The sequence below is a fragment of the Lygodium microphyllum genome, chromosome 28 (assembly GCF_053477565.2).
Source record: "Lygodium microphyllum isolate KBCC chromosome 28, Lygodium_microphyllum_v1.1.10, whole genome shotgun sequence".
NCBI lineage: Eukaryota > Viridiplantae > Streptophyta > Polypodiopsida > Schizaeales > Lygodiaceae > Lygodium > Lygodium microphyllum.
Window position 1 is genome coordinate 25,428,681 of NC_141162.1, and position 22,254 is coordinate 25,450,934.

The 22,254-nt window shown below is 45.6% G+C and overlaps 1 protein-coding gene across 4 annotated transcripts in view; it reads right to left on the minus strand.

Annotated features, from left to right (window-relative positions):
• The window catches only part of LOC148011263 (uncharacterized), a 188,612-nt gene that overhangs the window by 71,891 nt on the left and 94,467 nt on the right, over window positions 1–22,254 (minus strand). For all 4 annotated transcript variants that reach the window (XM_087670538.1, XM_087670540.1, XM_087670541.1 and 1 more), the window contains one exon: window positions 14,742–14,830. In XM_087670538.1, coding sequence (XP_087526664.1) covers window positions 14,742–14,830 — 89 coding nt within the window. The remainder of the gene's footprint in view (window positions 1–14,741; window positions 14,831–22,254) is intronic.

The window sequence follows — 22,254 nt, forward strand, 5'->3', positions numbered from 1 at the left end:
AATATTTGGAAAAAAGGAGTGATACGTGATTGTCTATTTTCTCTTTGCAAGGTGTCTGACTAAAGTAATGATGCACAAATAGGAACTGGCCCGAGTGTCACTGATCTACGAACTCCATCACCTAGTCTAAGGGAGGTGTATTCTCTTGATAGTGTGGAGTATTTAACCTAAACTGTATCGTAGGCCCTACATTGATAGATATACTGCCCCCAACTCTCCACCTTCCCCTAGAATAATCTATAAATCCTCTTGGCTCTAGCAACATGGGCTGCTCTCCGTACCTCAATCTTGAGATGATGATAGGAGACCCTAAGCTGTCCAATGGCCACTCTCATCTCATGTGGCATGTATATGCACAAGTATCTAGGTCTCTCAATGAAACCATCTGCCACAGTCTTCATAAAGTGGTACTTGTAGTATGACATCTTTGGGAGTAGAGGTTGTTAGGTGAGATCACACACACACACACATACACAACCTGTGCACTGGTCCCTGACTCTGCCAATTTGATCCCCGCCTTGCCTGTGCACACATTTACCTCCGCGTTCTCGCCCTGCCAATTTCCTACACAACCCCCTGCTACCCTAAGCCTGCTTTGTGTGCAGCAATAGACAGCATCTGAGGCGAGCGCGTGCACGCGCACACAGAAAGATCTATTAGCGTCTTTAAAAGGCTAGAGTGGCCTATAAGACCATAACCAATACAACTGGTATCATCATCTCTCATCAGAGAAGAAGAGATATAATTTATGTGTAGGTCTATATGGTAGGTTGGAATGAGAAGTATGGAAACTGAAAAAGCTGAAAAAACTAAGTTTAAAAAAGTGTAAAGTATCTCCCCCTTAGTCTATGGAATCCACCAAGACTCTACAGACTACCTCCGACAGAGTCAATGCGCCAATCTGCAAATGAGAGGCAGTGCCATGTCTGCAACCCAGACCTGCAGCCCTGTGTCGTCACATGCCGGCCCCTACAATGCATGCTTGCCTTCTACGTATCCTAAAACCCCTGCAACACACAGGAATTGGTACATAGAGAGAGAGAGAGAGAGAGAGAGAGAGAGAGAGAGAGGCAAAGAGAGAGATGGTGAGAGTGATGGTGGGGATGCAACAAGACCCCGCCTAGGGTTTCCGTTTGTCGCCTCTGCGTCTTCCGTTCTCGTTCGTGCAGTCCACCGCCTTGGGGCTCCACATTAAAGCCCGACGTCGTCTGCACCTGCCTTCCTTCATGCGCTTGCCTTTCCGGTTCGTTGCAACCCACATTCAATGGTGCTCTTTGTCTCTTGCTTCGGCCATTCCACCTCAACAGGGTATTGTGCTTTTATGCCTCCGCCTAGCCCGTTCCAGCCTTCCACAAGCCCTGCCCCTGCACGCCTGTCATCTACCGCTACCATTTCTGCTTTGCGATCAGAGTTTCACCCAGATCTGCTCCTCAGTCACAGTCCGTGCGTAAGGTGAAGGGATAGCTCTGCCCTGCCTCTGCATGGCCAGCCTTCACACATCCAGGCAGTTACCGACCTGTTGTCCTACGCAGTCTGCCCCACCTCTGCATGGCCAGCCTTCACACACCCAGGCAGTAACCAACTTGTTGTCCTGCGGAGTCTGCTGAGCATCCTCTAAGCGCCCTTATCCAGAGCCTGCGGACCAGACATTATTACACGTGCAATCTGCCCCTGTGCACCCATAACGAGAGCAGACCTACCCCTGTATAGAGAGAGAGAGAGAGAGAGAGAGAGAGAGAGAGAATTCTGTGTTCAAATATTCAGTTTTACTATGGCTAATCTGCAGGAATCTAATGGCATCGATATGGCCTTTCTCGATTAGCAGATTGGGCAAGGGAATGACAAAGACTTCGCCGATCCAGATGGTGATTCCTTGGTTGATGAACTCGGGCCATTGCAGGATAGTGAAGAGATGGTCAAACGTCGTAGGATGTCGGACCGGTCTTGGGCCCAAATTTGTCTCAGCCAGAGATTCATGTTTCGTGTTCACAGCCCGATGGATCTTTATAGTTCATGCTGGCCACTGCCAATCATCTTACGTCAAATTATGTCCATTGTAATGAGGATAAAGCTAACACACTACCGGATGGGGATCAAGTAGTTGCAGCCATGGGAACCGACCTGGTTTAACAATAGATAGCTGCTTTCCATGAGAGGGCAGCGATATTTTATTTTACTGGCAGGACTCCTTTGATCACCAGAATTCGTGCTTGGCTGTAATCTATGCTTGCCAGTTGTGAACAATGTTTCGAATATGTTTTAGGGCGTATACAAGTTCCCTTGGTGAAAGAGATTTATGATGGCCCAAAGGGGTTCTTTGAGGTTCTTTTTCGTTCTGCAAAAGTACAGGCTCTTATTATGTAGCACATTCCTCTATTTATGGATGGGCAACTAGTTTATGTGGTCCCTTGGAGGCCCATGGCTGAGTTTCAAGAGATGCTGAGACATACATGCCCAATTTGGGTGGAGGTGGTGGATTTCCCTGCGCATCTTTGGAGACTCCTCCCTCTAGTGTTGAGAACTATTGCGAAGGTTTTGGCGGAACCTCGGCTAGCTTCCCGCAATCGGAATAGGGCATGTATGCTTTGGAATTCGTTTGGAGGTTCTAGGGTTACAAACGTTAGTGTATGAGTTGAAGTGGGGTACTTTTGCACGACACTGTTTCAGATGTGGCCAGTTGGGCCATTTCATTTTGGAATGCGGCAAAAATATGGAGGTAGGGAAATGCCCTATGGACCCAGATATGGAAATGCAAGACCACCTCCCTCAACAGACGATTCAAAAGTCAGTGGCTGATCCTGAGCAGTTTTCCCAACATGGTCGTAATGAAGCAAGAAGGATGTTTCCCATGGTGATGGGGAGCGTGCTTCGCTTGCGGATGGGCGGAATTTGCCTCTTCAGGAGGATTCCTGGGTTACAATGGTCCCTCGTGATGCAAGACAAGATTCTCACTCCACTCTTGCCCATCCTCCGCGGCTCCCTATCACTCAAGCCTTTCAACATAGAGGAAGGGGGTTTTATGTGAAACCCCAATCTTCGCGTACTCCAGCAGTAGAAGATAAAAGACCTTCTGGATCTGCTTTGCGCTTTGATGCGCGTGGGAGGCTTGTGCCTCCTCGGGATGTTTTCCACTCCTAGCAACAGAACTTCCCTTCCCGTGCTTACATTGCTGGCTTGCGGAGGGCAAATCTTGTTGATGTTATTCAAGGTGAAATGGAGAGATTCCACGCTGCCAAGTCTATTGATGTAAAAGGGAAAGGGAAAGCATCGGCTCAGTAGTTCTTCTCATTTGTGATCCATCATGAAAAATGCTTTGTGGAATGTGAAAGGTATTTCTTCGGGCAGAAAGCAGTATTGATTGTGGAAAGTGGTGCTAGTTGGAAAATGGAATGTTTTCTATGCTATAGAGCATAAACAACACACTTTGGCTGGATCTTCATATGTATATAAGGATTATGCAGTTTTCTTTAGTGGTCGTCCTCCGCACAGATCGGGAGTTATGTTGCCTGTCAAATCCTCCCTACAACCATTGCTGGTCTCTCAAGACCCTCGTGACCGATTTTTAATTCTTGAAATAATTTATGAGAGTGAGGTTTTGTGGATGGTAGGCGTGTATGCTCCTTCTAATGCAAGGGAACGTCGTCAACTTTGGGAAGACCTACACTGCCTTGCCGTGGCTCGTCAAGGCTTTGTTATGGGTGATTTTAATTCATGTGTTTTTGCAAATCAGGTGACCTCTCCGCATTTGGTTATGGATGGTCATGAGAGACAGGATTGGAATGCTCTTGCTGTGGTATCTTTGAAACAGGACATGTGGTCCTCGATGTATCCATCACAAGCTAGATACACTTATTGTTCTTTTCGCTATACAAACACTTATGCCAGACTGGATAGGATATACATCTGCCAAAGTGACTCTTTTCCTCCTGTAGTCATCGATATGCGTGTGGAAAAACAGCATGTTTTGTCAGATCATTACCCTTTGGTCCTGGAAATGAGCCACAAACCTGCTCATGTATTTATAGCTCTCCTTGCCCGTTTGCCTCTCCGGTTTAATCAATCTTCTTTGCAGCAAAATCAGTTTTTGGAAGTGTTCAGCAAAACTGATAGGCTCTTTTAGCTCCAGGGTTCTATCTACAGAGATGGAAGCATGGGCGGTTTTTAGGGATAATGCGCAAGCGTTATCCCAACAATATGGTATTCAGCATGCTTCCTCGTTTCGAGCTAAATTGCAGCATGCTCAATCCTTATTAGCTCATTCATTGTCTCTATGTCAGACTGGGGATTCCAATGATGACTTGCTCACATGCATTGAAAGGCTGAAAGGTAGAGTCCAATCTCTTCAGGAAGAGGAATATGCAAAATACAAACTATTGGCCAGAGCTGAAGCTTTACATGATAACAATTGCCAAACTCATCAATTTTTTGCTCGTCTGCATCATCAAAGGAAAAGTGCAGGCTTGGGATGGGCTTCCTAATGAGCTGTTTTCAGCCCATGTGCAACTGCTTAAGGACCCATTAACTCACTTGTGTCAGTTTGGTATGATGCCTTTGGATTGGAAGATTGTTGTCATCAAGTTGTTGCCCAAGGTTCCCTCTTCAACCTCTTTGAAACGATGGAGACCCATTTCTGTTATGGAATTGTTATATAAAATCTTCTCCAAAATTATTGCCAATAGATTGCAGAAAGTTTTTCCACGCCTCATTCATCCACGGCAATACAGTTTTATTAAAGGTCCGAATATAATGCACAACATTTTGAATATTCAGCTCGGAATTGACTATGCGAAAGCTTCTAGCTAGCAGGTTGTTATGCTTTAGTTGGATATTGAGAAGGCATTTGATCATGTCAGCTGGTCTTTCTTGCGGCAATTAATGTCTACAATGGGTTTTGGGCCCCATATGATTTCTCTAGTTGATACCATCAATCAGGGTGCTATGGCCCGTATTGCTCTTAATGGAGGAATTACGGAGGAAATTGCCTTATCTTGGTCCCTGCATCAACAAGGCTGTCCTCTTAGCCCTTTGCTATTTGCTTTGGTAACTCGCCCCATATACTCTCATTACTGGATAAGTTGGCAGCTCAAGGTGAGATAGTTGCCTAACTCTTCCCGACGGTGACCAACTTGTGGGTCAATCTTTGGCAGATGATTCTTTCATGTTCCTTAAGGCGGAGCGTATTAATGTTAATCGGGCAATGGTGGCCTGGAATCTTTTTGCTTTGGCATCGGGTCTTCACATTAATACTCAGAAATCCACCCTTCTCTCCTATACAGAGAATGATCTACAAGCCTTGGGCTAGAATGGAATTATGATCACAAGGGGTAATATAACCAGACCCTTGGGATATCCTATTGGTGTGAAGGTTGCTCCTCGAGCCTTGCTGGATTGGATGGCCTCCCGAATTCATGACAGGTTCATGTACTGGAAATCCCAAAGTTGGCCACTACATGTTAGACTAAAAGTGGCTCAATGCATTATGATCAGTATGATCTGATTCTTTCTTCCATTGCTTCCTTGGACTAAAAAGTCCATTTTGGATTTGGTTTAGCCTATCAAATTTATGATTTGGAAAAAGAAAGGCAATCATTTGGGGCAGGTATGGATCTCTAGCAGCATGTGACCACTCCAAAAAGGATGGGGGGTGCAGCTTTGCTAGACGTCAATTTGCATATGGCGGCTTCAAGGCTATCCCTGTTATAGAGTTTATGTATTCAGTGTCATCCTTGGTCAAATATTGCCAAATTCTTCATAGAAAAGATTGGCATCTCTCATGGTAGCACGGTTATTCATGCTTCCTGGTGGCATGCGCTAATTCTACAAGGCCTTTAAAGGTCTCCCAATCTTTTCTCCTTTCTCATTTGATAGCTTCCTGGCAAGAGATGCTTTGTTTTGCAATTTGGCATCCTCGAATATTCGTAAAGAGGAAAATTCGCTACAAGGAGAAATACTAGCTTCCTCAAGGTTGCTGGATTGGCCACAAAAAGATTTGCAGCGAGACGACTTCAATCAGATGGCTAGGTTGAGGTCGAAGACAGTCCGTGATGGTGTTATTCCTGGGCAGCCCCGTCTTTATTCCTTTAGGCATATTCATCAGTACTTTAGAGTGCCTCGTGGATACAAGGACATTTGGTCGTCCATACAGGACAGTCTTCAGAGATTCTTTCCTTTGCCTGCGTTACAACCATTGGATCCTTGGCGTTACTGGATGTTTGTGCTTCCTAATGATTTTGGGAAAAGGTCAGCTAATCAGATATATCATTAGATGGTGGAAGCCAAGAGATGGGTCATGGGGAAAGTGAATAGGTTATGGCATTGTAGGGACAGTACAAAGAAGTGGCGCAAAAGATTTCTCTAGCTTTGGAAGTCTAAGATCCCGTAGGGAAAAGTGTTCATGTGGCGGCTGCTCATCAAGGGTCTTCCAACGGGAGAAGTGCTCCATTCCCGAAAGATCTCTACTCGGCGTTGTGTTTTCTGCACTACGTGTGATGAGACATTGCTTTATCTCTTTGTCTCCTGTCCTATTGCGTGACAGATCCGGAATTTCATTACCCGTGTGTGGTCCTCGGTGACTCAGCACTGCCTATCAGTTCCTTCGTGGATTATAAGAAATATGCCCTCTTTGAGTTCTGCCTATTTCATTTCCTTAGATGGATAGCCTTGTGGCATATATGGCGTACTCGCAATGCCTTAATTTTTGATTTAGCATTGGGCATCCATCGGCATCATGATACCTGCTAAGCAATAGTCATGGAAGGCGCATATTTAAATAGTGAGATAAACTATGAGTAATATGTCTCCAAGCTCATTCCCAACTTAAGTTAAAAAACTCATTCATTTTTAGTGTGTGGTAAGCTGGTGGCAAATATCGACTACGTACAGCTTCTTTCAACTTTTTCTAGGTAATAGCTATCTCAACGAGTCCCTGATCTTTACACCACTGTTTCCACCACAGGCGTGCCTCATAGCTCAATTTCAACTTGGCGACCATAGCCTGATTAGCACGGGTAGTTTCCGCGGCAGTAAAGTAGTCCATGGTCTCAATCAAAATCTATGCCTTGCCTTCAACGTCTTTGCCCTTCCCATCAAATTCCGGTGGCTTAACCTGCTTAAGGAGATACTTCTTCTCTTGAATTTCAATCGGGACTAGTGATAGTTGTATTACCCTGGGTTATCATAAGTTTCACGAATTAGTTTAGTGCTTAAAATTTTCAGCTTCGTTTTCACATTATCATATCTTACTAGTTTTGTAAAACAATGATGGACCAAAGAGCACAATTTTTTTACAAAATCTAGCCGCCCCTATTATCTTTTTTTATCAATAGCCATATGCTATGATTTTTTTTACAAGTTAGGGATATTTACAAATGGCAGATGTTTACAAGTAGAGATACATCAGCATCGATAGAATAGGCTAGATGCTATGTACAATTTCCAAAACAGGATATCATTATATCTTTCTTTTTTAGGGATGGATATCAGTTATATTCATGTAGAAGAAAGTAGGCCAATTGCTATCTATGTCCAAAAACCTATACTGTGGAAATGGGAGATCTGAAAAAACATGGATACGGTAATCTCGATACTTGTGACGTCCTTGGATTATAATGCTGTCGGCTAGCATTACCTTCAGTACCTTGTCATAGACATAACGGTCTAGACGTATCTGCCGACCACTCATAATCATAAGTGGATTCCTTCTGGATGGACAAAAGATAAAGGTCTCAACTACTTTAAAATTTTCCATCCATTCAAGGCGTTTTAGACTAGTCTACATGTTGAAGAATCGATTGGCCTCCATGTAACAATAATGCTCATTTTAGAACCATCTTCTTTCGCGATTCATAGAGGATGAATCATATAGGCGATCGATTATCCTCATCATTTTTCTTCTCCACTCGTCATCCGTGGAGTTCAACGTAGATGTGTACATTGCTCAAAAAACAAGGAATTGGTTCCACGCTTCATTATTCTACCAAAGTTTATCCCTTAACAATTAGCAGGATGATTATTAATTATAATAGTTGGTCTTTAAAACAATATATATTTTTTATTTCAATTATGCTCTGATACTACGCATCACATGCCTACCTAAAAATTTCATAGCAGCACGTTTTAGTGGTCCATTGGGGAACTATCTTAGATGGCTTTGCCCAGCAGTCGCGAGAATGCATGGGGTCTATCATCTAGGTTTCCCAGAGTCCATCCCGTAGTGAAAGGTACCGGCCCTTCCCACGAGGATCAACCTGCAAGCTCACGGTCTTAATTTGACAATTGAGGTCTCGATGCATCAACTAGCTCCATTGGAGGTGTCCCACAAGGGCTTCTCATTCGCTGGAGTGATCGTAGTTACCCTTGGTTCATGGAGTGCAACGCTTTTTTCCAGCAACAACTAGTTGGGATTCAGGGAACCTTAATGGAGTTCTGGCATGGCCGCGGCACCTTTCCCCTAACATAATTACTAATCAACGTTTTAAGATCTAACCCTAGGTAAGTCAATGCTCGGCCCTACCTAATTTTTCCTAATTAACATTTCATTCAATCTCTTGAAAGAAGCTTCTAGCTTATCGAGACCACCCATCTGTAAAACAGATCCGTTAAGGATCTCGCCCACCTGCTTTCCACAAATGGTTTTCTTTGGTTTTTTAATTACATATTACATTAAGTTATGACATATGAAAGCAGCTTCGTTAATTAATCCGTTATCATAGGTTTCTTCGCATAATTTTACGGCACAACACAAAGATAGAGAAAACAGTATTTTGATAAAACATATTTATTCATTATTTTGCAAAGTTATTTACAATGATTTTCCCCTTCTACCTATGCAGAAGACAAACCTCTGTTCATCTAAAAATCCTTTCTATCTGTGCAGAAGAAAACAAACCCTCCAAGATTTCCGTCCCTTCACTAGTACTAGGGACTCCGGGATCCCATCCAGATTCGTGTGAGAGTCAGGCAATTCCTAGGAGCGATCAAGAGTATTACCACCAGAGCTCCCCTAGCACTCCCACCTCCTCCTTCCTAACGGATTCCTCACCCAGTGACCTCTCACCGTCCGGACGGGTGGTCCAAAGCTCCTCGCGGAGGTACAAAACAATCCCTCTTGGAGTAGAGTTTGCTCCAAGCACAATCAATCTTTCCTGTGCAACCATCAATGCATGCACAAATTAAAAAAAGAAACAGCAGCAAGTGTTTTTAGCATAGGAAGCAGCCCCACCCAAATCTAGGGTTTTTCTTTTAAGGTCCCACCTTATTCTTAGGGTTTCGCTTCCTACTTGCAACTCTTTTTCAAAATCCACAAGTGTTTCACGAATCTGAAGTCTATTTTATCCTTATGAAACATTTGGTATTTCCACCATCAAAGATAATATGGGTATTTATATCTATGGCAGGCAATTCAACCGTTGTGCAAATTTTCTCTTTTTTTAAGTAGCTGCATTTTTAGTCTTTTTCTCCCTTGCACTACTATCTACATCAAATCCATCCTTCCTTGGATGCGTTTGCTAGTGTTCGACACTCGAAGGCTGCCTTTGCAATGATTTGGGATTTATTTAGAGTACAATAGAGACTACATCTCATAACCTCTCCCTTGATCCCAGAGATACGAGAGTTTGAGGTTCAGTATTCATTGCATAGTATGCATAAGCATTGCATATTCATTATTCATTCACTTTATTATTCATTGTGTTCACTGTCTTTGAGCTACCCTAACCTTAACTATGTTCTAAGTTTATCAGTCTGTGCTTTGTCGTACGATTCGTTTCATGCTTTTTGTGTTTAGAGCATTTCTTCACATGGTATCAAAGCTAAGTACTCTTTGAGAAACCTTGGCCTTTAATCAAAAAGTTTATTCACGAAAGTAATAACAACAAAAGTGTTAGATGACTTTGAACCCATTCACAACACCACTCCATTTCTTCACATGGTATCAGAGCTAGGTACTCTTTGAGAAACGTTGGCCTTTGATTAGGAAGCTCATTCCTGAAAGCAAGAACAACAGAAGGGTTAGATAACTTCGAACGCATTCACAATACCGCTTCTATCTCCATAGCCAAACATGGATAGAAACAATCAAGAGTGGGCCTCCTAGCTTGCTATTGCCTAATCTGACATGGGTAGAGAACCATTGGACTACCATGGAGTCCACAAACCATATCAAATCTCTATTGCTAAGTATGATCTCATCCTTATGCATAGGTCTCAGCAAGAGGCTGAGTTTTCTCCTATAGATTCAATGCACAAAACTAATGATCTTGCAAGACCTTTGGAATCTGCACTACGGACCAGACATCCGCAAGTGAAACCTGGCTCGGATTAACATATCACTTTTGCAGTACTTCTTTTCTCCAATACCCAAGTACAAACGCTATTATTTCAGATTCTATGCCAGTTGATTCTATATTTTGTGTTGGATCGAGAGATGCTCATCAAAAAGAGACTCTTCAAAACAAGCTTTGGTCTGTGAGTAACGAGGAAGACATGTATTTCTTCATGAACTCAAAACTAGGTAAGAAGCTAAAATAAGAACTTGTAAGTATTCCTACCCTTCCTTTTCCTTCAGATGATTTTATTTCTCATACTTGATACGGAGCAAGTGCATCTTCATCTAGTGTATTTGATGGACAAAAGGAACCAACGATGTTTCCCACAACAACATCCATCACAAATCCATTTGGGTTCCCACCCATCCCTTCCTCATATTCCACTGCATTTTCCTTTCCTCTTCCATTAAGTGCACCACATTATCCACCACACACCGCAATGGGGTTCTACACATTTAGGCACAACCTTTAGGACCTCTACATATCCGTTTTTGGGTGGTGTCACACACTTTCAAACTATCCCTCTGGGAGTACATTCCAAACATACTTGAGTGTGGATCGTTTGGTACCATAGTTTGCCTCAATGGCATTACCTAGTGGACCATCCGATCATTCTGTATAGTGCCCCAACTGACATTTGGACAAGGCTATTGTGTCCCACTAACTCCATCTACACCTATGGTATCATATGAATCTATGTTCATTTCGGTACCTCCGCAGCAATTGGCACTCATTGAATATCAATAGCCTATTTCTGCCTATCCACCTTTACCCTCTCCTACTTCTTATCCACCACCACCATCTTATCCTCAATCTTATCCCATCTATCCATCTTCCCAGACACCTCATGGTCCTAGTTTCTCATCCGCCAATCATGCATTTAATGACAAGACTCGTTTTAACCGATCAAACTACACCACTTAGTCAAATTTGATAAGGTATGTCTTAGTCTCTTAGAACCCATGGGATTTACTATAGGGGTTGCAACCCCAATCTAATCCCGTACTTGTTTCATACGAGGTCATCCGCTCATGAAAGGCTCGTAATGCCTCCGCTATTGTCGAGCTTATGCAATGTTTCTTGCTTGAGTTTCACTCTCAACTTCAATATTTCTACTTAGCATCTGAGCATTGGGCATACTTGACTGAACGCTATGTGGCTCAAGATAGAACCCGTTGCATCAATTCAGATCATGAGCTCCAAATTTTCAAAATCATAGACAAGAATGACTTGAAAGTCAAGTTGGCTGAGTATCGATGTCTCCCCATCAAGTTCTTAACCATTGGGGCTCCTAAGTCCTCTGACGATCAGGTTACCCTATTCCTTAACAAGCTGTCGAGAAAATATTTCAATTTTATGCAGTAGGTGATTTCACAACCTCAGATGTCCACATTTTATGAGTTTGAGTGTTAGCTATTGCATTACACACGGTTGTTTAATCAATTTCATAACACGTTCTTGATAGAGGGGGCTCTAGTTGCATCTTCTATGAGGGGACAAGGGCAAGGGCATACAAAGCTCAAATCGAAATCAAAATCAAAATAGGACTAGTGAATTCCAAGGAAACAGTCAATCCACACTTAAACCAAGATGGAAAAATGTGCCTAAAAAGAATAGGTATTATCAACATTGTCAAAAGACTCGCCATTATGACAACAAGTGTCAATCTAAGGTAAGAGGCACACAACCCAAATCTAAGAATTAGACACCCGCACCCCAGTCGGGTAATCCCCAACAAGGGAAGTAGGGTAGTGGCAATTCTCAGCATGGGTAGTGGCAAGGACAAACTCACACTACTACGAGTCTCTCATTAGAGTTAGCAAACTACTCAACTCTGAAGGGTTTTTCTCATTGGTCCACATCGTCTCCTTAGAGACATCAGATGCAAGTCTCGTTCACATCTACGAGTTGCCTCCTGATGAGGTGCTTGCAAAGGCTCAATCGCCACACTCAAGCACATCAATACATGTTTGGCTTGTGGGACACTGGAGCTACCCATCACACGACTCCTAGAGCGGACATTTTCATTTCCCAAGCCCCTGCAGCTAGGAGTGTCTGCATAGGAAATAACTCCTTGGTCACAATTCAATCCCAGTATCGCGTCAGTTTTTCCACCGACCTAGGTCCAATCATGTCTCCCAAAGTGGGGTGAACTTGTCCGTTCAACAACTTTGCTAGTTGGGGCGAGCAAGTTTCTTCACAACAACCATAATCGAGGTCCTAGACTCTCAGACTAGTTTAGTGATTAGCCTTTACCACATGATCCCCTTTCTTACTGAGTTGACTGCTGATGATTCGGAGTTCCATCACTTCCAAGCTTTGGCCACTACAAGAGAGCCCATGACCTTTGAGCATCTTTTGCATGTTCACTTAGGACATCTTGGCTATGACTCTCTTTATGAGTTGTCATGTCACGGAATGAGTGAGGACCTTTCACATCTAAAACTATCTCGAGAGGTCTATAGAGCATGTTAGCTAGGTAAGTAGCATCGTACACCCTTTTCTCAACAATCTACCACTCGAGCTACGGAACCCCTTAGGCTCATTCATGTAGATCTTTGTGGTCCCATATCCATTGCTGGCTTGAATGGCGTATTGTACTTCTTTTTTATAGTGGATGATTTCTCCGGATACATGTGGGTGTACTTCCTCAAGCACAAGTCACTTATTTTAGTGCTTAGATGGTGTTGGTCCATACCCAAACTAGTCATCATATGGGTACTATGAGGAGTGATTCTAGTAGCAAGTTTACCTCCCACGAGCACGTGGTGGAAAATTCTATCATCTCCCCTCGGACATGGCATGTGGTGGTTCACTACCATTTTACCAAAGAGAGTAAGTTGGGCTAAGCACCATTCGCCTAAAATTTGTACCGTCAAGCGATATTTTTGGAGATATTTTGACCAAGGCGGTCAACCAGCCGGTTCGAGAGGGGGAGGATGCTTTCCTCTTTTACTTTTTGAGATTGACACGGAGAGGATGCTTCCCTCTTACTTCTCCTTCCAATTTGAGAGGGGGCAGTTTCCTTCTCTTGATAGTGACAGTGATTATGTTTATAGCTTTTTTCTTTCAAATATTTATTTATTATGTATTGTATATTATGGACATTTGTAACTTCATCTGCACTGTTAAGAATACATGATTGAAAAAGGGCACTTAGGCAAGTAAACAATTCCCCTGTGAGGGCACTATCCAAGAGCACTGTTGCATTGCATTTTGCATGAGGATGAATATGTGTATTCTCCTTTGCATTATTCCATGCATTGGTATTTGATTCATGTAAAAATGCATCTGTGCACATTTATCTCTTTTTGGTCACCCTTGGAGTGGTCAACTCTGGATCCACCATAAACATGGCATCAACCTTTTCTTATGCTTGCATGCTAGTTTTCTTATTGTGCTTGCTTATTCGTTTTTCCTTTCTCTTCACATATTCTCCATATGATTGACGCGTGCACACACACACAGAGTGTGATTCCAGCCTTCTTAATGTATTTGCAACCATCGCCAGGTCCCACGAGCTGTCGCCTACAGTTGGTTGCTGTCACCATCAGCTGTTAGCTATCGCCAGGATCTTCTCTCCCCTCTAAATGCCATATTTTGGTTTTCTAGGTCCGCCCTAACATTCTCTTACCACTGTGTGCTGCATCTGCACCTAACAACTATTGTGTAGATCTTCTCTCTCCTTAGGTACTTGCATTTTGAGTCTTTCTCTCTCCTGCATTGCCGTGTGCATCAAATCCATCCTTCCTTGGCTACGTTTGTTGGTGTTCGACACTCACAGGCTACCTTTGCTACGATTTGAGATCCGTTCGAAGTACGACACCATCTACAACTCATAACCTCTGCCTTGATCCCAAAGATACAAGAGTTGGGGATTCAGTATTCACTCCATAGTGTGTTTGCTGCATGAGCATTGTATAGTGTGTTTCTTCATTAGATAAGAAATAACTCAAATTATAGACTTCTTTGCATTAATACAAATCCTTACGCCTACAACCCATGAAAGGGTCTAGCCCAACCTCTACCACCCTCTTTGGGTTTGGACATAAGATTTTCTTTTCCTTGCCATCCATGAAAGGGTTTAGGCGGTATCCAGTAACCATATTGAAATTTAGGCATAAAAGTTCTGGAAGTGTAGATCCTTTTATATCAACAGAAAGTCTATCCAACACATGTAACCAATCTCAAACATTTAAGACAATAGCCATCAAATGGTGCAAGGAAAAGATACTATATTGATGTATAACATTATACAAAGCATGTCTCATATGTGATTTTACTTTGCTATGCTTTTAAGGAATAACCAACCCCTGAACCTCAATTTACTAGCATGCACTTACTGAATTTTGTAAATGCATCATAACATAATCAATGGAATCAATAGACCATAATTTCAAAGGATTATCCACCTACCAACTCCAATAGTAGCAACTACAAGAAGGATTATCTGTTGAGTGGCTGTACTCCCAACAATACCGATATCTCCTAAACAAGAAAAGATCCTGTGTCATAGTTACAATGGGCTAGCTATAAATACAAAACCAAATAGATGCTTACCATTTATGCTTGTGAAATCAAAGAAATTCCTATATTTCTAACATTTCTCTAAGCAAGATATGCAATAACAAATACCAACAATTGAAGTAGGAAACAGGATGCCATGTAAGTATTTAAATAGATGCACTCAAGCCTCAACAAGATCCCCCCCCCCCCGCCCCCCCCCCCCCAAAAAAAAAAAAAAGAGAACCCACAACCCAGAAAAAAGCTTTGTGACACAAAACAAATTTGTGCTATTATGGCATGCACAGAAGTTGGGCTTTGAATGCAGTAAGAGAGTATGAGTGCAAGGTAAAAGATAAGAATCAGTTCACTTCCAGAATGATAGGTGCCACACAGAAACAGTCCACAATACCCAACCTCTCATCCAAATATTAAAATAGATATTTGTTAATGGTCATGAAAACTTTTAAAAAGCCAAAAATTTTCAAGGCATAGATCACCTTGACAGTTCATCCAAAAGGCACCAATAAGAGGGCAATACCAAAACACATGATTGATTCTCTATGAGATAAGAAGAACATAAATGAAATAGAGGAGCTTGGCAAGACAATGATCTTGTGGTTTGCAATTTGATTAAGTGTCATCACCCTCATACAAAAGACAAAATGATGAATCTTTGTCCTTTCTGAGCTTGAATTATGAAATTGAATGGGCAATTCTAGTGTTTAATTGTTGTCCACATCTCCTTCCAAGTGGGACTATCTGTGCACGGGTATCTATGTCACCCAAGCAAAGTGCTACTTTGAAGATCAATTTCGCAAGGGTATGTATATAGGCCTCATTCTTGAATCCCATAGGAACCTCTCCCAATTGATAGTAGTAGGTGCCCTTCATTTGCTAGTCAGTGCCCTTGAATCCATAATCACTAGTCAAACATAAAGCCTCTGAGTTGACATTTTCCCCATTCTTTGATGGCCAAGAAGCATCAAAGGTGGGAGCCATAGAGGCAAAAATGTGAGTCCAAATATGTCGAGGGTGAAAAAGGAGGAGAGGTCTGATAGAGGGCTCCACAGTTGTTCAAGGATAGGCCCTAGCAAAATACAAACAGTGAGTCTCAAATTATAGCCCCTTGTTCTGCTCAAGTAGGGATGCCCAGCAAGTCCTGCACTTCTAAAACATCTGGAATCATTGATTTGTTCTTCACATCAGATCTCTCCTTCAATCCAGGGAAAGCACCCTTGTAGCCAAGGGGACTAGATGACTGCTCAAGTCAGCCCCAAAGACTGTTATCAAATCCTCCATTGGGACTGCAATCTGGGAGTCTACTACCTGAATGGCATGAACATCAGCAGCCATGGAACAGTTGCCAAGAGTCCAGGCACCAAAAAATGAAAGTCTTCAGTACAGTGGTACAATGGTCCTGGGAAAAAGGGGGTATGGGCGGGTGGTTACTATCAGATGGACTACCCCAGTCCTCTCTAACCACAGTGGAAGGAAAATCAGAGATATCATATCCCAGATAAATACAATGATTAAACTACAATTAGCAACTATATGATGTAAACAAGAGTATGAATGTGTACAATGGCAATGTGAGGACACATTTTTCTAGGCATTATTAGTAGTCAAACAAATTGTTGGTCTGACCTCATCCAGTGTTGGGTTTGACTAACACCTACATTTTTCTAGGCATTATTAGTAGTCAAACAAATTGTTGGTCTGACCTCATCCAGTGTTGGGTTTGACTAACACCTACACTCACAGAGGAGTGTCTGTCAACGAAGTGTGCGAGGATCAAAACACGCGATGCTGCCATTCACACAGTGAGAGAGTGCACAGAGAGAGAGAGAGAGAGAGAGAAAGAAAGAAGAAAGAAACTTATATTAACGTCTACAACAGGCCAAGTTGGCCTATGAGACCAAAATGTTGCATACAAATGTCTGGGAGATTTCAAAAGTCCCAGTGAAGCAAACATTTATGCTATGTTGAACTAAATTGAGTAGGTACAAAATGATATCTGGACTAGATACAATCTAGAGGTACTCCCAGTGCGGTGTGGAACTGCTCCTTGGGTGTTCATCCTAAGATGTCCCGCATGGGTTGGTCTAGCATGGAGAGGCTAAAGCGGCGGGGCAGGGCCCTCCGATGGCGGCGTAGTATCCCTTGTATCTTCGACCAGTGTCTTCTACAGGGACGGAGGCTGGCGGGGCGTCGGCGTCGGGCTTTACCTTTCGCTATGGCTATTTCTAAGGTGGCCCCCGGGGGCCGGGAGGCCGGTTCGGCTGGTAGGTCCTCGGTGGTGGGGAGGGTAGCTGGTATTTGGTAGAAGTCGTTGAGTGTGCGTTGGTTGGTGGCTCCTTGTCTTTGCTCCGTGGTTCCTAGAAGGTGATCTCTGTGGCATCGTATTTCTAGTAGAAAGAGCCCTAGGCATCTCTGGTCTTTGAATTCCATCACCTTGGAGAGTGGTCCGAATCCTTCGCTGAATAGGCAGTGGAAGCGTCCCCGGATTTCGTAGTACACTGGGCATCTACAGATATAGTGTTCCTCTGTCTCTGGCTCGAGATGGCAGAGCTAACAAATTCGGTCTTCTGGGGGGAGGGGGTTGGCCCCGTATCTGCCCGTTTCAACCCGTAGTTGGTGTGAGGATGTGCGGATCTGTCCGATGGCACTTTTGACACCGTGAGACAGATGTGTGTCCATGTAGCTTTGGGCGGGTGATGAAGCCGTCTAGGGAGATATGCAGGAAGTGTTCTCGGTAGAAAGCTTTCTTGGTTCCTAGTTCCGAGTGGGGGTCACCCATGTCCTGGCGGTGTTTGTCTGGATGATATCCATTCTGGTAATGCGATTTACCTCCTCTCGGCTGAGCTCCACGTGTGGGTAGTCTAGGCTGTATTGTAGTGGGGGGAGGTGGTCCATGTGCAGGCCATGGAGCCGTAGCCAGGGCATAGCAGCACTCAGTGTACCCTTGTGTTGCTAGCTGTTTGGATGACCTCAGGGCGAGTCTAGGGTACCTGTGCCGGGGCAGGTCCCATATTCGGCGTAAGAAGATCATGGTCTGGAAGAGGGCCTCAACCACGAGGGGCGGTGCCCCCAGCTCTGCGCGGATGATCTCGTGTGGTACGGAGGGCTTGTTTCGGATCATCCGTGAGATCATAAGTATTAAGGGTCTCTCCATCTGCTCCCATCCCTCATAGGTGGCCTCCTCCTTAGGCAGTGGCTGATCCTGTGGGCCCTCCGCATGTGGTAGAGATTGGACCCCCATATGGGAGCCCCGTATAGGAGGGCGGGCACATTGGTTCTCCATTGACCCGAGGGCTGCATAGCCTCGGGTTAGTCTATCTTCCACGGCTTTTCTCAAGGTAAATCTCGGTCCAGAGAATGTAATCCCCAGATAGATGTATCTTTGGACCACGTCCATGGTTTCTCCGCCGTATGTGAAGGGGGTACCGACCGTCGGAGCCATTGGGTTGACGTGTTGAACACCATGACCTTGGTTTTCCCTAGAATCACAGTTAGGTGTTTCTCCTTGCAGAAGGCCTATAGTGCGTCCAGTTGGCGTTGTAGCCCTTCGGGTGTGCTGCAGATGAGGACTATGTCATCCGCATATAGCAAGATAGATATCAGTGTCCCTCCCAGGCTCGATCCCTCCTCGCCCAATCTATCTATGTACTCTAAGACCTCATCAATGTAGAGGCCAAATAGGGTGGGCGAGAGTGGGCATCCCTGCTTGACTCCGATGGTGCTGGTGATCTCCTTTGACAGCCCTCGTGGTGCCCGAACTTGGCCCGTTACCGATTCGTATAGTGCCGGTATCCCCCATCACATTTCGGTTGGTACCTCCAATTCCTGTAGTCTCTGCATGAGCCTCGCTCATGGGACTGTGTCAAAGGCCTTGCGGAAGTCCACAAAGCAGCAGTACACCCGTCTTCCATGTGCTCTGCCCTCCTCTATGATGGCTCTCAGTGTGAGGATATGGTCAAGGGTGCAAAACCCCCTCCTAAACCCTGCTTGTCCTGCTGCTCGGTGTTGGTGTTGCTCTGCCCTCTTGCTCAGCTCGTGGTCCAGTATGGATCCATAGAGCTTGGCTAGTACATGGCCAACCATGACTGTTCGGTAGTTCATGGGAACCATGGGGTCTCCGGCCTTCAAGATAGGTATTATGGTGTTAGCTGACCAACTAGCTGGGACACCTTCGCATAGGGCTCTGTTGAACATGTGTGCTAAGAGAGGTGCCAGTATGTCTCTAGCATGGGTCAAATGCTCTGCTACCAAGCCTTCGTGGTCTTGGGCACGGCCATTTTGGAGTCTATCAATGGCATCCCGAACCCGCCCCGTGCTAAAGAATGTGGATGATCCAGGTCTGCTCCCTGGGGGCCAGGGTAGCTGGGGCTGCTTGGGTACTTGGTATAGTGAGGTTGCATATGCGTGCCAAATGTCCGGTGAGGTGATGGGCGTCTGGGCTCCGGGTTCCTGAAACGCCTTCCATGCCTCTTTGCTGTCCTGTCCTAAGAATAGCTGGTAGAATTCGTGTTCCACTTTGGAGAGGTCGGCTCGTTTCTTCTGTCGCACTAGGCGACGGAAGATCAAGCGTGCCTGTTTATGCGTGTGTACTCCCCGTGTTTCGTCCTGTTGAAGACGGAGCCGGGTTTCCCTGCACTCTGCGTCGTACCAGCTATTATGTGGGACATTCTTGTTCGTGGGGGTGGGGGGGGGGAGGGGAATGTGTGGGGGAAGTATTCGGAAGCTGAGGTGTGTAGTGTGCCCACCAACTGTGCTGTGATCTCCTCCAAGGGTGCCTGGGGGTTCATTTCTTGCATGCTCCAATAGAGATGGTCGGAGTATGCGCTCGCAGTTAGCCTGGTAAAGTGGTACCTGGGGAATCTTGGGGGGTTGTTTGCTGGGGGGGGTTAGGTCATACCTGCAGGTTATGTCAAATTGCAAGTATGCATGGTCGACAGCCACTGCGAGTGGGCGAGGTGATATTTTAAAGGGCTGGACGTCGGGGATAAGTGATAGAGGGCCGAGGATATAGTCCACTGTGCTTGCTCCCAGTTTCTGTGTGTGCGCTCCATGTGCCCCCCATCCGATGCAATTGGCCGCGTGCTTGTGTGGGAAGCATGTGAGGGCATCCGACCCGGGCCATTTGTCGAGACCATTGAGGATGGCCAGTCCGTGTGCCCCCCCTAACGCCAGTAGGTGTTCGCCATATTCGGTGCACTAAGCTGTGTCCTATGATGCCCGGTTGAGTCCTATCTCCTCCAGTGCAATCTCTTTGTACATGTGCTCTTCGCTTTGGAATAAGGGGGTCTGCCTTTGTGCTGTGCGTGCGTTGAAGTCTCCAGCCAACATGACATCCCCCAAGCTGGAGGAGTGCATGATATCTTCGTTTACTGGTAGGTATGGTGACTCGCCTTCTGTGGTGCATATGGGGAGTGTGCTGGTGGGAAATAGCACACCGCCATGTATATGTCTCGGGGGCGATTTGTGTGTATCGAGATCCACATGAGCCAGGCTTCCTCATCTTTCCGCATGACTTGCACCATGGGCTGTAGCTCCTCCCTGTACAACACAGCCACCCCTCAGGACCCTCGGGTCCCTCCTTTTGTTCGGGCTCTAGGGCGGCATGCCGTCTCCCATCTATATCCCCTCACTTCTGGTAAGTAGGTGCCTGGGCTTTGGTGGGTTTCTGTGTAGAGAACGATGTCCTTGCCGGTGAAGGTCTCCTAGAATAATCCTGCATCTGTTTTCATAGCTCCGTTGCAGTTACCCACTGCAAAACTCAGGTGGGTCTCATAGGCCACGCCCCGTCATTGGCGCTTATCTATGATGATGACCCGACCATCTCTGTATACTGCCCATTTTCCCGGTTTGCGAGCCTCCAGGATCTGTGGCATGCATTCTTTACGGTGTGCCACTTGTGTGGGTGTGAGGCCATCCTCCAAGTAGACTTTTTCCCCTTTTAGAGCTGTCCTTTTAGAGAGGAAGGCTCGTCTGGATTCTAGGTTGGCAAATTTGAGGATAAGAGGCCTTCCCTCGGTGAGGTCTTTCCCTACACGCCATGCATTCTCCACTATTTGAGGGTCCTCTACTCCCAGCTTTTCACATATCTATTGGGCATCTGCCAAGGGGCTATCCCCTTCCTTCCATCCGACCACCCGGATGTGGAGCACTCTAGGCTTTCTCCTTTTCTCCTCCTCCAGTGCTGCATTCACAAACTCCTTTGTTGGTGACTTCTTGGCTACCTCAATCCATTTGGAGTTCTCTACCACTTCGGCTTGTGCTTGTTTCACTATATTCGCCCACGTGTTGAGCTCCTTTGTTACTTGTGTCTTCAGCTCGTTGATCTCGGATTGCACCTTGGTGGGCGTTGTTTTGTTGATTTCTCCTTCCTCCTTCTTGAGTAGGTCCAGCTGGTTTCTATATTCATCGAGCTCGTGCCTCAGTTCTTTGATCACCCTGTTTCTCTCCTGGAGGGACGTTTCAATGTCCACCTTCCAGGAGGTGAAGTGTGATGTGATCTCGGCGTAGATTTCGTTCTTCCATTCTTGCACTTTCATGCTTATTTCCTCCTTGATTTGGTGTGCAGTTTCCGCGCACATTGCTCCCCATGATTTCCTTGATGTTGCTGATGTCTTGGTCATGCACCTTGCATACATCTCGGAGGGCCTCCATGCCTTTCCTTGTGTGGTAGTCTGACACCTTCTCAATGCTGCTCCAAATCGCTGAGTATTTCTCATTCTTCTCCCCCCTTGTGCGGCTGCTTGGTGACGGGGATGTCTTGTTCGAGCCCATCCCTTCCTCACCGTTCCGGGGCTTGCTCAGGGGATGTGGGCATCTGGCCTCATTGTGGTTGCGGATGCGTGATGGGCGGTGGTGGGAGGTGGCGGAAAAGTCGAGTATGGGCATAGCTAGTGGTGGTGGGGTGGTATGGGTGCCGAGGCCGGGGCCTGCGAGGAGAGGAGAGATGGCGACTGCTCCTCTCGAGGGAGTAGGGAGGGTGATGGCCAGGGCGGGCTGGCGTGCGTGGTCCGGCGACTCGGACGATATGGTCCGATCGTCGACTTGGACGAGGCCCGTGGTCACGTGGAAAGGGGGCATCTGATTGTGCGACTCGGATGAGGGGCTGGTGTCCGAGTCGAACGAGGGCAGAGACTCGGACGAGCGACGTCCGATTGTGGAGACTCGGACAGTTTAGTCCACGTGGCAGTGTCCGAGTCGGACGAGAGGGCGTCCGATTTTCAGTGGACTCAGACGAGGAGTGTTGGGGTTTTTGGGGATCCGGGAGAGAGGTTTGGGGACTCGAACGGGGGGTGGCATGATGTCAGGAGCACGTAAGTAGAGCGATGGCGGGAGCGAGATGAGCCATAGCGGGGGGCAAGTCGACTCGGAGCGTGGCGTGACGGTTCCCTCCGACGGAGCGAGACGA